The sequence below is a fragment of the Hemiscyllium ocellatum genome, chromosome 31 (genome assembly GCF_020745735.1).
Source record: "Hemiscyllium ocellatum isolate sHemOce1 chromosome 31, sHemOce1.pat.X.cur, whole genome shotgun sequence".
NCBI lineage: Eukaryota > Metazoa > Chordata > Chondrichthyes > Orectolobiformes > Hemiscylliidae > Hemiscyllium > Hemiscyllium ocellatum.
Genome location: NC_083431.1, coordinates 50294206 through 50312027, shown reverse-complemented (window position 1 = coordinate 50312027; position 17822 = coordinate 50294206). Strand labels below are relative to the sequence as shown.

Here is a 17822-nt window from a genome sequence, read left to right as displayed (position 1 = left end):
AAGTCAAAAAGTGTATTTCGGGACTGAACTTCCATCTTTTTGTTTTGGATTTCCAATTTTATTTTTGACAAGGCATACAAATGATGGGTCTGAATAAAAATCTCAGTAAATACCCTGACTGAATTTAAAATAAATGTTATACAGAATGAGAAAACTCCTACTTTTCATCATTACCAATATGAAATATCAATGCCGCAACTTAATACTTCAACTCCACAACCGCCAATCACACCCCCTTCCCTCCTGCAGGGAGGAGAAAGTGAGGACTGCAGATGCTGGAGATCAGAGTCGAACAGTGTGGTGCTGGGAACGCGCAGCAGGTCAGGCAACATCCATGGAGCAGGAGTCAACATTCCGGGCATTAGCCCTTCATCAGGAACGAGGCTTGTGGCCCATGATGTTGTGCCAACTTTTTATCCTACTCAAAGATCAAACTAACCTACATAGCCTTCATTGTACTATCATCCATGTGCCTATCCAAGAGGCTCTTAAATGTCCCTAATGTATCTGACTCTACCACCACCACTGCAGTGAATTCCATACACTCACCACTCTGTGTAAAGTACCGAACTCTGACATCTCCCCTAAACTTTCCTCCAATCACCTTAACATTATGACCCCTCGTGATAGACATTTCCACTCTGGGAAAAGGTCTCTGGCTACCCACTGTATGTCTCTGATCACTTTGTACACCTTGATCAAGTCACCCTCTCATCCTTCTTTGCTCCAATTAGAAACGTCCTAGCTCCCTCAACCTTTCTTTATAAGATATGCTCTCCTGTCCACGCAGCATCCTGGTAAATCTCCTCTGAACCCTCTCTACAGCTTCCACATCCTTCCTATTATGAAGCGACTGGAACTGAACACAATATTCTAAGTGTCATCTAACCAGGGATTTATAGAGCTGCAGCATAACCTCGCAGCTCTTAAATTCAATCCTCCTGTTAATGAAAGCCAACACACCATATGCCTTCTCAACAATCCTATCAACTTGGGTGGCAACTTTGAGGGATCTATGGACATGGACCCCAAGATCCCTCTGTTCCTCCACATCTAAGAATCCTCCTTTAACCCCGTAACCTGCATTCAAATTCCAAAGTAAATGACTTCACACTTTTCCAAGTTGAACTCCTACTGCCACTTCTCAGCCCAGCTGTATCCTGTCAATATCCCATTGCAACCTACAACAGCCCTCCACACTATCCACAACTCCACCAACCTTCATGTCATCAGAAAACTTACTAACCCACCCTTCCACTTCCTCATCCAAGTCATTTATAAAAATCACAAAGAGCAGAGATCCCAGAGCCCATCCCTGTGGAACATCACAGGTCACCGAGATCCAGGCTGAATACTTCCCACCTATACCACCCTCTGTCTTCTATGGGCCTGTAAATTCTGTATCCAGACAGACAGGCTTCCCTGTATCCCATGCCTCCTTACTTCCTGAATGAGCCTACCACGGGGAACCTTCTCAAACACCTTGCTAAAATCCATTTACACCCTATCCACTGCTGTACCTTCTTCAATGCGTTTTGTTACATTCTCAAAGAATTCAATAAGGTTTGAGAGGTATGATCCGTCCCTCACAAAGCCATGCCGTCTCGAATCAAACTATGCTTTTCCAAATAATCATGAATTCTATCTCTCAGAATCCTCTCCAATAATTTTCCCACCACACAAGCAAGTGTGACTGGTCTGTAATTCCCTTTTCCCTTTCTTGAACAAGGGAATAATATTTGCCACCCTCAAATCATCTGGTACTTCTCCAGTGGACAGTGAGCACACAAAGATAATCACCAAAAGAGCAATAATCCCTTTCTTTGCTTCCTGTAGTAACCTTGGGTATATCCCATCTGGCCCAGAGAACTTATGTATCCTCATGTTTTTCAAAAATGTCCAGCACATTCTCCTTTTTAACATCAACCTGTCGAGCCTCAGCCTGTTTCATGCTGTCCTCACAAATGACAAGGTCCCTCTCACTAAAGAATACTGAAGAAAAGTATTAATTAAGGACCTCCCCTACTTCCTCCAACAACAGGTACAAGTTTCCTCCACTATCCCTGATTGTCCTTATCCACACTCTGGCCATCCTCTTGTCCCTCATACAAGTATAGAACACCATGGGGTTTTCCATATTCCTACCCACCAAGGCTTTTTCATGCCCCCTTCTAGCTCTTCTCAGTCCATTCTTCAGTTCCTTTCTGGCTACCTTGCAGCCCTCTATAGGCCTGCTTGATCCTTGCTCCTTCAACCTTAAGTACGCTTCCTTCTTCCTTAGAGTTTAAGCACAATAAGTTGAGAAGGTATATCTTGTTGGCCTGTGGTTCGAACCACTTTATTTACAGCAAGCAGTAGCTTCTTGTTAAAGACAGAAAACTGGTTGGTGTAGTCTATCAATCTGAGCTTGTCAAGCACACAAATTGGACACTTTGAGTAACTTGATTATATGTTCAACTTTTGAGTGATCTCTGGAGCAGTAGCATGCCAGTATCAGTGCACTTTCCGTCGTGTGTGAGACAACAGAACAACAAATACAGGGCACAAGGAAGTGAAGAATAATAAGTCTTTCATGCTCGAATATGAAAATATATACTTGATCTCTTCCAAAGATTAGATGAACAAACATGATTTTGTTCACTCCACAAGTTCTGATAAGAACAGACATATTTATCCAGTGACTCATATCATTTACATTTCTGCTGCAGGTCTACAATCTTACTAAGCCACAATACTATTTATTGTTCATACAATAACGAAAGGCTGGCTCAATCAAACCGGTCTTTAATATCCAATGCAAACACAGCTTCACATGTGGGCATGAATTTAAGGTAAGCATTAGTGGATTTCAGAGGTGGTAGGAATCTGAAACTTATGGACTGAAAGGACAGTTGTGGCAGACATCCTAATGACATCAAACAAGCAGCTTGATATGTCTCCAAGGTACTGTGACCTACAAGGTCATGGACCAAGACCAAGACTGCAGGATCAAACTAATTGGCAACTATGGTAAATATGAATATAAAACTAAGTAATAAGTGTTGGGATGTTCCATAAGTGTAAGGTCTGGCTTGCGTGCTTCAGTCAGCCTTTCGTGACTGTGGCCTGTCAGATGACAGAAGGTGAAGAAAGATGACCAGGCACAACATGATGGTCTGCAGCAATCCAGAAGACAACTGGGGCAGAGTCGGATTGGTTCAGGGGATATAATGTAGGCTTAGTGCGATTGGTTATGCTAACGTAACAGGGATAGGGCGCAGCTTTTAGAACAGCATAAACATTAGAGTACTGTCGCTGTTCAAGGGCTTTTGGGGATGTCCTCTGTGATGGCCACAGCTTTTGTATGCAAATAAAGGCTTATCTTGAGGAATTCTCTGCATCTCCCAGTCGTTTCTAAAAGGTGTTATCAACCACAACACTACCTAGTGGCACACATCAGCCAACTGACCTTCCATATGATAAGTCCCATTAGACCATACTGGTTTACAAGTGCATAATTACTTGCCAAACTAAATTCTGGATACAACCCCAACTTTCCTGCTTGGGAAAGTTAGCACTTATTAAAATTACATATTTTGTTTCTGAGGGGTTGCTGTAAAATGCAGTGCAAAATAATGAGACACTAAAAATGGAAGCCTAAAGATAATGGAAATAACAAAAAAAGGTTCTTAGATGCACTGATCATGCACAGGATACATATCTAAAAAAGATAATGGATTTGGGAACTGAAAAAAAGAGCATTTTCCACAACTGCAAAATGTTCCAAAGTATTATGCAGCCAATATAACTGTGAAGCTTAGTCACTGCTGTCAAGTGCTATTTTCTGGGTCAGCAATTTGGGAAGGCGCAAAGATGACCTTTAGTAGATTGATATGTTCTTCTTGTCAGATGTGGGAGTTTAGGGAGAGTTTCCATGTTACTGATGAGCTTGCAGAAAACGTCTGTGGCTGTGAATCCTATCCTGTTGCATGGAGCATCACTTAAGAGTCAAACAGGAATTCACCAGAGCTAGGGGGTAAGATACATGGCAGTTGTAGGAGGGAAAAGCCACACATACAGTCAGGTAGATGGGTTCACTCGAGGAGGGATAGGAAGGGTAGGCAGGTAGTCAAGGTTGTCTCCTCTGGCTATCCCCATTTGAAACAAAAAAGCTGTTTTGCAAAATGTAGGGGGGTGATGGACTCAGAGGAATATAGCACAAACAGCCAAGCTTATGGTATTGAGACAGGCTCTGTTGCAATGGGGGTACATTGGGTTCCAAGCGACCGATTGTGTTAGGGGGCTGTCTGGTCAGAGGCACAGACAAACATTTCTGCGGCCAGCAGCAAGAAAACAGAATGGTGTGTTGCCTCCCTGGTGCCAGGATCAAGGATGTCTCAGAGAGGGTGAAGAATGCTATCAAGGGGGAGAGGGCCCAGCAGGAGGTCATTGTCCACATTGGAACCAACGACATACAAAGGGAAAAGGATGAGATTCTGAAGGGAGAATATAGAAAGTTAGGAAGAATTTAAAAATGAGGTCCTTGAGGGTCGTAATATCTGAATTACTCCCGGTGCTACGAGCGAGTGAGGGCAGGAATAAGAGGATAGAGCAAATAAATGTGTGGTTGAGGAGTTGGTGTATGGGAGAAGGATTCACATTTTGGATCATTGGAATCTCTTCTGGGGTAGACAGATTGCACCTAAATTGGAAGGGGACTAATATACTGGCAGAGAAGTTTGCTAGAGCTGCTCTGGAGGATTTAAACTAGTAAGGGATGGTGGTGGTGGGGAGGAGAGAGAACGCATGGAAATCATGAAGGAGATCAATCTGAGACTGGTACAGTTGGGAAAGGGAGCGAATCAAACAGGGCAGGCAGGAACAAAGCAAAGTAGGACTCAAACTAAATAAATACTTCAATGCAAGAGGCTGAACAGGGAAGACAGATGAACTTAGGGCATGGTGAGGAACGTGGGACTGGGATATCATAGCAATTACAGAGATGTCACTCAGGGCAGGACTGGCAGCTTAATATTCCAGGATACAAATGCTAAAGGATAGAAGGGGGGGTTGGGTGGGGACAAGAGAGGAGGGGGAATGGTCTTTTTGATAAGGGATAGCATTACAGCTGTGCTTCAGGAGGATATTGCTGAGAATACTTCCAGGGAAGTTATTTGGGTAGAACTGAAAAATCAGAGAGAGATGATCACCTTATTAGGACTATTCTATAGACACCGCTAATAGTCAGCAGGAAACTAAGAAACAAATTTGTAAGGAGATCTCAGCGATCTGTAAGAATAATGGGATGATTATGGTAGGGGATTTTAACTTTCCAAACATAGACTGAGACTGCCATAGTGTGAAGGGTTTAGATGGAGAGGAATTTATTAAGTGTGAACAAGAAAATTTTCTGATTCAGTATGCAGATGTTCCTTCGAGAGAAGGTGCAAACTTTGACCTACTCTTGGGAAGTAAAGCAGGGCAGGTGACTGGGGTGTCACTTTGGGACCAGTGACCATAATTCTATTCATTTTAAAATCGAAAAAGGATAGACCAGATCTAAAAGCTGAAGTTCTATATTGGAGGATGGTTAATTTTGACGGTATTATGCAAGAACTTTCAAAAGCTGATTGGGTGCAGATGTTCGCAGGTAAAGGGACAGCTGGAAAATGGGAAGCCTTCAGAAATGAGATAACAAGAATCCAGAGAAAGTATATTCCTGTCAGGGTGAAAGGAAAGGTAGGAATGATGGATGACTAGAAAAATTGGGGTTTTGCTTAAGAAAAAGAAGCAAGCATATGTCAGGTATAGACAGGATAGATTGAATGAATCCTTAGAAGAGTTTAAAGGCAGGAGTATACTTAAAAGGGAAATCAGGAGGGCAAAAAGGGTTAAATAGAATCCAGAGGGTTTTTATAAATACATTAAAGGACGAAAGGGTAACTAGGGAGAGAACAGGGCCCCTCAAAGATGGAGTTATAGTTGATCCAATTTTTTTCACTTTGTCTGTGTTTGAACTGTTGTGTGGAAATAAAGTGTATTTTGGTTGAAGTTGAGCAGTTTAACCAATCGAATTGCATCTGGAATGCAACACCTTACACCTATCTTTAACACTGGGAAAAATCAGGACCCAGGCTATCCTCTTCATATATTTTTAATAGTGGGTGGTCTGGTCCATGACAAAAAGGGAACTGAACAAGATGTACACCTCTACATTAAGTCCTCACTTTAAGCTGCCCCGCTCAACAGTTTCATTTTAACACTGTTTCATTTTTAAGGTCTGCATATTTGTTTAATGTCCACAGTCCCAGTTTAAATTTGAACCCTCCATTTCCAAGGAATTGCATCCTTCTGGCCTTGCCTCAGTCATGCCTTCAAGCTTGCCCCTCCCATCTGGTCTGACCTGTTTCCTCCCTCCTAGTGTTATGAACTTGAAGGTGTGTGCTGCATCTTTGAGAGAGAGTGAATGCTGTTCTGAAACGAGAGATTACAAGCACCTTTGTATATGACTAGACAACAGTCCCAGAATGTACTGGGAAAATTGAAAACATGTAACATTTGGCTGTGAAATTGATACCCGAGTTTTGGTTGTTGTTTAGACAACAATTCAAATTTAACCAGTTTAAATTATGCCCCAGGATACTAAAGTCCAATCGAGTTTGAATTTATTGTTTTGCCAAAATCGAGCCAATCTGGTGTTAAGGGGGTATAAAAAATACAGGCATTTTGAAAATTAGAGAGCGTGCAACTGCCATTGAAACAGATTCAAGAAATTAGGAAGCACTCTCTATCACATGAAACATACTTGCAGTAAAAAGACAGATGACGACCCAGGGAGTTCATCAGCTAGAAGAGTGAAGTCACAGAAGATGACAGCAGCTGTGAGATTTTGAAATTAAGCTGATGCAATTTTAATAAGTGTCTTAATGAAATAGCATATTGTTATAAAGTTGGAGGCAGGTAATAAGCAGTTGAGAGAAAAGGGAGTTTAGAATTGGGAATAGTTGTTGTCTAATGTTCACTTTTAGAGTTAAAAAAATTGTTGTTATTTTCTTGAAATAGTGGAATTTGGGTGTTCTCTGTCACTCATATTTTAATAGATTATGAGGTGAGGTGAGCTTTTCTAGGGGTTGGTTTAATCAACAGAAGAGTTCACACACCCGTGCCATAACATTTTGGGGATTCGGGTCTGAGATTTGGGCTGGTTTAGACAGATCCAGTCTGAGATTTGAACAGATTTGGGATTTTTGGGTCCCAGCAGATTTAAACACTTGCCAATTAGTGTCCTAAGTCTTTAAATAAAACAAAGGTGAGAAAATTTGTTGAATTTCGGTGACTTATGGTTGGTTACATTAAACGAGAGAGAAATGGCTCTTAAGATTGCTAAAGAGGTTCTGGGGTTTGAAGCTGCTTCCCAAACTTGCCAAGGAAGTTTAGAAAGACAGAAAAAGGCCATACTTTTAGAATTAGCAAATAGGTCAGAATTGGGTTTAACCAAGGACAAAAGGATAGCTGAAATTATAACGGAGTTGTTCAAGCACATGAGTGTATCAGAGAAACAGACAAGTGCAGTAGAGTTAGAAAAAACTTGAAATTACAATTGAGGCAAATGGAATTAGAAAATAAAGAAAGGGAGAAAAGAGAGAGGGGAAAAAGGGAGAGAAGGTTCTTCGCTGAGCAAAGAGAGAGGAGAGAGAAAGGGAGAGAGAATTTGAACTTCAGAAATTGTGAATTTGTCAAGAAAGTCAACATGTTGGAGATGAAGAGAGAAGGCAGTGATGTATGCAAATATGTTAAAACAATGCCATTTTTTGATGAGAAAGATGTTGAAGCATTCTTTATTTTATTCGAAAAGCTGGCTAGACAGATGGGAGCGGTCAGAGAACTTCTGGGTAATGCTAGTTCAGACTAAACTCGTCAGCAGAGCTAATGTGGTATTTGCAGCTCTGTCAGATGAGGGGGGTCAAAAGATTATGTTGATGTCAAACACTCCTTATGAATTGGTACCAGAAGCATATAGACAACGGTTCAAAAACAAAGGAGGAATCAGGTCAGACTTATATTGAGTTCAAAAGAATTAACCAGTCATTTTGATAGATGAGTGCAGGCCTTAAAAATAGATAAGACCTATGAGGCTGGAAGAAAGATTGCCCTGCTGAAGGAGTTAAAAAAAAACTCACTTCCGGAGATGATATTAATTCGTGTGGATGAATAGAAAGTTCAAGAAATGAGAGCAGCAGCAGAGATGGCAGATGAATATTCATTGGTGCATAAGGTGAAATTTAGCTTCTAACAGAAACTTCATCCTGGGAGGGCTAGAAATTAGGAGAAGGGGAGATTCTTCACTACAAAACAAAGAGTACAGTACACTAGTAATAGTTTACCACAGCTGGAAAAAGAAGCCCAAGAGGGTGAAAAGGAGGTGAAAGGCCTCAGGTGTGTAAAGTGGGATATATAAAGTCACGTGCTGGTCATTAAAGAAAGGTATTGTGGGAAAGATGTGGTAAAAGAGGCTAAGCTAGTGTCATTAGTCAAGGTAGCAGAGGCGGCCCCAAGAAAAGCCGAGGAAGTGCAGCGGAGTGCAGAGCCTAGGCAGGGGCTGGGTATTGAGTTAATGACTGAACTCTATAAAAATTTCACCTCTATGGGTAAAGTTTACTCAGCAAGTATAGAGGGAGAAAAAGTAGTTACAATTTTGAGAGATACGGGAGTTAATCAATCTCTAATAATAAGAGATGAACGTATTTGCATTCTTTCTGACATGTTACCAGACAGAGTGGTAACTTTTGGAATAGATGGACAGAAATTTATCGTTCCCCAGTGCAAGATCAGGTTGGAGAGCAAAATCAAGACTGAGAAAGTAACAGTGGGCGAGACTGACAGTGTGTTAGTTCCAGGAACACAGTTTGTTCTTGGTAATGATTTAGCAGGATCCAAGGTGAGAGTGACACCCCTTGTTGTGCAGAAGCCAAATGATGAACAGGGAAACGGAGGAGTTCAAAGAAAAATACCCTGAAATGTTTTCAGACTATGTAGTAATAAGATCCCACTATCATAAGTCACAACAAGAAGCAAAACCTAAAGAGAAAGATGAAGGAGTTAAAGTTCAGTTAGCAGACACCCTGTTTGATGCAATGATGCAGGAAAAACCTGAACAGGTACAGAGTCAGGCAGAAATGATTAGTTCTGAAAGGCTAATGGACTTATAACAGAAAAATGAGACAATAAAAGACCTAATTATTGATGCATACTCAGAAAAGGAGTCAGAATTATTCCTGAGGGTTATTATCTTAAAGATAGAATCCTAAGACAAAAATGGAGACCACAGCAGAGCAGTGCAGAGCAGAAATGGGGGTGGGGGGGGGAAATCGCACCAGATTGTGTTGCTGGTAGCATACAGGAAATATTATGGGTAGCACATAAATTAGCAGTAGAAGGTCATCTAGGCGTGAGTAAGACTCAGGCTAAGATACAAAATCATTTCCATTGGTCAGGACTGCAAAAGGATGTGGTTAAATTTTGCCATATACATCATACGTATCAAATGGTAGGTAAGCCACTGACAGTAATAAAACCAGCACCTTTGTTGCCAATTCCTGCATTTAAAGAATCTTTCATTCAGGTTATGATTGATTGTGTAGGTCCCCTTCCTAAAACTAGAAGTGGGAACCAGTACTTGCTAACCATAGTGGATGCATCTACCAGATTTCCGGAGGCAACTCCATTAGAGTGTTAAGGTAAAAAGGGTTGTCGGGGAATGAATAGCTTTCCTTCCTCAGTATGGGCTACCCAGAGAGATTTAGTCAGACCAGGGGTCTAACTTTATTGCTAGGCTGTTTAAGGAAGCCATGGATAGCTTAGGCATACAGCACTTTATATCAAGTGCTATCATCCTGAATCCCAGGGAGCTTTGAAAAGGTGGAAGGGGCTCATTGCTGTGTCGTAACACTAGCCTTTGTCCTGACCTTGGGTCATTCCCTTCATCATTGAAGTTAACAGAATTTCATAGGCAATTGAGACAGGTTATATATGATCAGTAGTGTTTAGTTTTATTCATGCTGGAATTTCATATTGCAAATTACCAACCTTTCACCAAAAATATTTAATTGCTCAAAACCACTCATTCACTCAAAAGCAGAGACAATGGTCCCCTTACCTCTCGTGTTGCAACTAACAGCAAAGTATCCATGACCATCATTACTGGATTAATGTCAAATTCTGCAGGAACTCCCTTCTGCGGCAACTGAAGCAGCCCACTTGGATCTTGATTGCTGCACCAAAAAACAATACAAATTACCACAATTTGTCTAAAATATAATCATTTAGATCCATAAATACTGTGACTCATAATACTGTATCCTGAAAAATGAAGCAAACAAAAGTTAACAGGGACCACAGGAGTTACTCCATTTTGGCTGTTCTGTCTGTGCTTAGTCAAAAGAACTCTTACAGGTTTCCAAAGCATCACTGTACAACTCCATGATGTAAAAGACACTCATTTCCTGGATTGATCCAACCAGAACATTAATTAATTATTTTCCTTACGAGGGGAGGCAATATTTAGCAGGCTGGACCATAATGAGCAATTTGAGGCTTGCCACAACAGCTCAACTCAAACAGATCATAGTTCAAACACACTGATTTTTAATATGATTAAATCACAACATGGCATCTGCATACAAAAAAAAAATGAAGGCCATTTTTAAAAAAGAAAGACAATCCCAAAAGAATGAGGAGAAAGTGAGGTCTGCAGATGCTGCAGATCAGAGCTGAAAATGTGTTGCTGGAAAAGCGCAGCAGGTCAGGCAGCATCCAAGGAACAGGAAATTCGATGTTTCAGGCATAAGCCCTTCTTCAGGAATCGTCGAATCTCCTGTTCCTTGGATGCTGCCTGACCTGCTGCGCTTTTCCAGCAACACATTTTCAATCCCAAAAAAATGGCCAATTTTTCATTTTGGAGTTTGGAAGTAGAAAATCTCCAAGACCCATCATGAGAAAGCTCCAGAAAAATTCCTTACAGATTCATTTATAGATGAAAATGCATTTGTCACAAGTTTTTTTTTGATTTGATTAAGTTAGATTCCTTACAGTGTTGAAACAGGCCCTTCGGCCCAACAAGTCCACACCGACCCTCCAAAGAGTAACCCACCCAGACCCATTCCCCTACACTTCCCCCTGACTAATGCACCTATCACTACAGGCAATTTAGCATGATCAATTCACCTGACCTGCACATCTTTGGACTGTGGGAGGGAACCGGAGCACCCGGAGGAAACCCACGCAGGCACTGGGAGAATGTGCAAACTCTACACAGACCAGTTGCCCAAGGCGGGAATTGAACCAGAGTCCCTGGTGCTGTGAGGGAGCAATGCTAACCACCGAGCCACCACGCCGCCCCTGTTTGAAGGTTCTTTCTAGAAGTAGAAGATCTATAGGTCAGTACACTAGGAAGGTATGCTGTTCTGTACATGTGGGAGGATTACATCAGGAAACATAAAGCTGACTCTTCTGCTAAACTGAACTTGTGCAACTGGTGTGTCCGATCAACAGCAAAAGACGTGACGGCCAGTTGGAAGTTCCCGGGATCAGTTACAGGGCCTGCTACCTCAGCAGTTTGAGCAAGGCTAGGGGTGAATGACAGAGCCAAGCAGAGAGTTGACAGGGAGAACTCCCTTAATTTATGTTGGATAAATTGATTTTTAAAAAAAATTATTCTCCAAACATTTCATTTCAACTTTAATAAGTCACTTGATAATATAAAACTGAAATTCATGTACTTTAAATTATAATAATGCTAGCATGACCCAAAAGTTACAGCTGTATGCTGGCCAAATAAGCAAGATAATTTACTGAATGTCACCCTGAAATTTAATATATTGCAATTTAATTTGTAATTTTATAGATGAAAACTTCCTACATTTGTCATCAAATTCATTAGTTCTTGAGCTCAACTTCCCAGCAAATTCACAAATTTAATCAGATTACTGTGGGCTCTACTCTGATATTGTGTATTATCTTCCAAGAGGAAAGATGTTTTGAGCAGCAGTATTAATCCAGACTCTAACTAGGCAGAGGGATAACACCAATACAGCTCAAACCTGGAAGCATAGAGGAACTGTGAATGTAAACTGAATGGTTTGATTACTGCAATCAATTTAATTAGAGTCATAGAGCGTGGAAACAGACCCTTCGGTCCAACCCGTCCATACCGACCAGATATCCCAACACAATCTAGTCCCACCTGCCAGCACCCGGCCCATATCCCTCCAAACCCTTCCTATTCATATACCCATCCAGATGCCTCTTAAATGTTGTAATTGTAGTGCTATAACTTCATAAAATTGGGAAGTGTTATTGTTCCTTACCTTAGATCAATTAACACACCTCTGTTAACAAATGATATACAGCTGTTACTTCTTACCCTCGACATATTTTGCAAAGACTCGGAGATGGGACTTGCATCTCCAATTCAGAGCTCACAGGGACCAAGCTCCATTCCGGAGATTTAAGCATAGAATCTAGGCTGACACTTTTCTGCAGAATTACATGAGAATGAATTCAGTTCAGGTTATCCCAGCTAAACATAACTGAATGCAACTGAGGGCAAGGGAAATTCTGGCATCCCAATCAATACTTAACCAGGCATGGAACTGAATGATATGGTCATTTTTATCTTATCTGTTTATCCAGCTTTATCATAGAGCTCAGAAGCAGACCCTTTGGCCAAACATAATCCCAAACTAAACTAGTCCCACCTGCCTGCACTTGGCCACCAAACATTTCTTGTTCAGTACTTATCAACATGTCTTTTAAACATTGGAATTGTACTCAGATCCACTATTTCCTCTGAAAGTTCATTCCTTACGTGAACCATTCTGTGTAAAAATGTTGCTCTTTTTTTTTTAAAATCTTTCTCCTCCCATCTTCAAAATATGCCCACTAGTCTTGAAATCCCCCAGTCTAGGAAACAGACATCTACCAACCACCTTATCGACTCCATACAAATTGCCTGCTTGGTTTCTCTCCATTATAATAGACTACTTTTCAAAAGTGCTTAACAAAAATGAAAGAACTACGGATTATGTAAATCAGAAACAAAGACAAATTGCTAGAAAAGCTCAGCAGGTCATCAGCATTAACGTTTCTGGTCCAGTGATCCCTTGTGCCATTCTGAGGAAGGGTCATTGGACCCAAAACATTAATTCTGTACAATCTCTGTACAACCAGAAGTTTTTTTTCCCCCTTTCTAGTACCTACGCTTCTTTGTTTTAAAGTCCTGTGCATGTCTGACTCACCTGAAGTAATGACACAGGGACTGGAACGTAATTGTCGCAGATTGAGGTTGAGACGGTTCAGTGACTGTTTCCTGTAAAAGTTAAAGAGTACAAGTTGGGAGGCCTTGCTGTGTAAGACAGTACATGGGTTACACTTTGACCACAAAGAGCAAACTCAGACTAAGTATACGGAGCCTCACCATCATTTTAAAAAGCTGATCCCGCCGGGTCTGCACATCTGGAAAAAAGATGGCTGCTCCACTAAGGATGGTATTTACAGCCTCCTTCCTCAGCGTCTCCCCGGCAACCGTGTCATATTCTGCATCATCCACTACTACTCAGAGAAAAGACATTATTCAAAGCTGCACAACTAATCAGCACCTCAAAAGCTAAATACTTGGGACATCAGTCCCTCAGCCATATACATTACACAACGCAGTGTGCAAACAATCATCTATTCTTTCTTGCCCAGCAGGAATGTATAAAGGAAAAGAGATCACTAACATTTACCAAACTACCTCTCTTTAAACCTTTCAAGAAATACATAAAACACAAACTATTCAAACCACCATCAAATCGGTGCTACTCATTACCTTTACAAAGGTACTCATAGAGTTCGTGAGCAGATTCTCGGTCAATAGGGGGCTTGCTCTCGGTGGTTGGCTGCCCTTTGGACTGAGTTTTTACAGGCTGAGGTCCAGACAGCAACACCAAACAGTTTTGTAGCAGTTGTAACAAAATCCTTTGTGCTTGGAGGCACTCAATATCATGACTGCAAGACAAAAAAAAACATGAAAGTTACATTATCTTTCTCTCAGTGAAGATGGTTGTCCTGGAAGTTTGTCGTTTGAACAAAGAATGTTTGACATAATTTGAGCCCCTATCTTTCTAACCCACCTTATGAGGACAGGGAGAAAAGAAACTGTCTTCGCTATAAAGTCAGCCTGGTTCTCATCGAATCCCTACAGTGTGGAAACAGGCCCTTTGGCCCAACAAGTCCACACCGACCCTCTGGAGAGTAACCCAGCCAAAACTCTACATTTCCCCTGACTAAAGTACCTAACCTACATATCCCTAAACACTATGGGCAACTTAGCACGGCCAGTTCACCTAACCTGCACATTTTTGGAGAGGCATGGTGGCTCAGTGGTTAGCACTGCTGTCCCACAGTGCCAGGGACCCGGGTTTGATTCCAACCTTGGGTGACTTGTCTTCGTAGAGATTGCACATTCTCCCTGTCTCGGCGTGGGTTTCCTCCGGGTGCTCCTGTTTCCTCCCACATTCCAAAGATGGCTCTTGCGTCCCAATTGTGACAAACACAAAGAAGATTTCTGCAACATTGCAAAGTCCCAGGAGACGACATTCCACCACAACCTCTCAGAGCAAACTGACCTGAGGTTACAACTGTTTCTGTGAAGATTTCTTTAGAATCAGAGTTAGGAGCACAGTCCTTTAAATCAACAGAAGTCTGAAAACACTAACATCCTGGCTCCAGCACACACCAAAGGTCCACTTCCTCTTAGCCAAAATTCATTTTCATATTCACTGGGTCAAATTCCTAGAACTCCTCCCACACTGCAGTTACAAATTCTATTGGCTGCCTTGAACCTAACTGAACCAAAAAATCTCATTTTAACTTAGCCATAGAATCAGAGAGTCATAGCGATGTACAGCACAGAAACAGAATCTTCGGTCAAACTCGTCAATGCCGACCAGATATCCTAAAACTAATATAGTCCCATTTGCCATCAGTTGGCCCATATCCCTCATCCAGAGGCCTTTTAAATGTTGCAATTGTACCAGCCTTCACCACTTCCTTGCCAGCTCATTCCATACACACACCACCCTCTGTGTGAAAAAGTTGCCCTGAGGTCCCTTTTATGTTTTTTCCCTCTCACCCTAAACCTACACCCTCTAGTTCTAGACTCCCCCACCCAAGGGAAAAGACTTTGCCCATTTACACTACCCAAGCTCATGATTTTATAAACCTCCAAAAGGTCACCCCTCAGCCTCAGACACTCCAGGGAAAACAGCTCCAGCCTGTCTCTATAGCTCAAACCTCCAACCCTGGCAACTTGTGATAATAATTTACAATCCTTGTAAATCTTTTCTGAATGCTTTCAAGTTTCACAACATCCTTCTGATAGGATGGAGACCAGGATTGCACGCAATATTCCAAAAGTGACCTAACCAGTGCCCTACACAGCCGCAACATGACCTCCCAACTTGTATTCTTGATGCTCTGACCAATAAAGGAAAGCATACCAAACACCACCTTCACTATTCTGGCTACTTTCTAACTCTTTTCACATCTTTCCTTCAACCCCCTCCCTCATCACTATCCTCACCCCACCATCTCTCTCACTCCCAACGCCCTTCTTCCCATCATCTTTCACTCCCACCTGCCACATTCCTCAGCCAACCAGATTGCTCACTCTGCTTGCTACCTCTGCCCCCCGATTCTCCCACTGTGGCCTAGTGGGAACAACAAGAGGGTCGGGATGAGAGAGTGCGAGGGGGCCACTGAGTGGGAGGGAACACAGCATCGAAAGATGGAAGGAGTGATTGGGATGGAGTGCAGTGGGGTCAAGGTTGGCGAGACAGAGAAACAGCAAACAGGAAAAGTGGAAGAGAATGAGTGAGTGAGTGAACAAAACTGCTGTTTACAAAACAGATGGAGCAGCAACAGCAGCAAGTCTGTCCTTGGCATATGCATAAAAATCACACTCAATTCACACTTCCAGGTAAGATGAAATTAAATCAATGGGGCTCTCTTCAAAGAGAAAACACTTGCACAAATGTTGTTGTTTGATGTAAAACAGAGAAAGAGACCATTCCACCCAGCTAGTCCATCTGTGTTCCTCCCAAACTATCATTTCTTCTATTCTCCCTCCTTTTACACAGCTTCTCAATCAATAAACCCATACAACTTGCTCTAAATATTCCTTGTGTGAGTGAGTTCCACAATCACACTCTCCAGAATTTTAAAGACTCCTATGAGTTCACTCTTCTCTTTCAAATATTCTAGCCACTTCAGTCTCAATTTCAAATAATTAGGTTGAGGAGGAGACTTCGGTCCAAAAGTACACACATCTCAGTCCTAAATGGCCTACACTGTATCTTCAGGCTGTGAGCCCTGGTTCTGGACTCCGCAGTCATCAGCAACGTTCTTTGTGAGTTCATCCTTCACTCCTCTTTGAATATTATCGATTTTAATGAGATATCCCCTCATTCCCCTAAACTCCAGTGAATACAGTCCTAACCAATCCAGTGTCTCCTCACATGTCAGTCTCGCATCCCAGGAATCAGTCTGGTAAACCTCTGTTGCATCGCTTTATAGCTAGAACATCTTTCCTCAGATAAGGAGACCAAAACTGCACACATCATCCCAGTTATGATCTCACTGAAGCCCTGTACAATTGCAGTAAGACATTCCTGTTCCTGTACCCTCAGTAGGAACTCTTATGCATGTCATTTCCAACGGCGTGCCTCCTTATACTGTAACTACCGCCCCAATTCAAGATTGCTCCACCAGTGGATATATGATTTCAATATTTACCTAATCCAGCCCCTTTAGAATCTTGTCTATTTCAAGATCATCCCTCCTTCTTCTAAATTATTAACGAACACCTAGTCTGTTTACCACTCTTGACTGGGTAACGATGTTAAATTACATCCTCTAACACACATTCACAATTCCGATGGATTTTTGTTTTAAATGCCACTGGATGATAGCTATAATTGAGGCTAGCTTTCAAATTCAGATTTTTCTATTAATTGAATTTAAATTATACCAGTTGCGACGGTGGGATGTGAACCCATGTCCCTCATACATGACCCTGGGTCTGTGGATTACTGGTCTAGACATTCCAATACATCACCACCGCTTCATGAATCCCTCGTGATCCTGTGGTTCCTTTGGCAAACACTTAAATCAACATCCTCTGGTTCTTCACCTTTCCGCTATGGCAAGATTCTCTAACAAGACTCCCATGATTGCGAATTCTACTATAAAATCGAGAAATTTCTTTTCTCAAGGAGAACAGCTCCAGCTTTTTCAATCTCACTCAATTTATTTATTTACTGTTGGAACCCTCTTTTCTGCGCCTTCTCTGAAGACTTCAAAATCCTTCCAAATGTGGTGCCCAAAATTGGACACATTACTCCAACTGAGGCTGGACCAAGTTTTATCAAAGTTCATGTAAAAAATGAGGTCTGCAGATGCTGGAGATCACAGCTGCAAATGTGTTGCTGGTCAAAGCACAGCAGGTCAGGCAGCATCCAAGGAATAGGAAATTCGACGTTTCGGGCATAAGCCCTTCATCAGGCTTATGCCCGAAACGTCGAATTCCCTGTTCCTTGGATGCTGCCTAACCTGCTGTGCTTTAACCAGCAACACATTTTCAACTGTGATCTCCAGCATCTGCAGACCTCATTTTTTACCCCTATATAATTCCAGTGCCAATCGCTCCTGCACCACCTTTACAATTTCTGTTTTATATTGCCTCTCCTTGTGAAAATCTTCTAAAAAAAATTGACTATGCTTCTTTGCATTAAAATTTGACCTGC

General features: G+C 41.8%; 1 protein-coding gene across 3 annotated transcripts in view; it reads right to left on the bottom strand.

Moving 5' to 3' along the window:
* The window catches only part of zzef1 (zinc finger, ZZ-type with EF hand domain 1), a 240311-nt gene that overhangs the window by 156482 nt on the left and 66007 nt on the right, over nt 1–17822 (bottom strand). For all 3 annotated transcript variants that reach the window (XM_060848324.1, XM_060848326.1, XM_060848325.1), the window contains exons 15-18: nt 13847–14025; nt 13454–13587; nt 13275–13345; nt 10136–10250 (exon numbers count right to left, since the gene is read on the bottom strand). In XM_060848324.1, coding sequence (XP_060704307.1) covers nt 10136–10250; nt 13275–13345; nt 13454–13587; nt 13847–14025 — 499 coding nt within the window. The remainder of the gene's footprint in view (nt 1–10135; nt 10251–13274; nt 13346–13453; nt 13588–13846; nt 14026–17822) is intronic.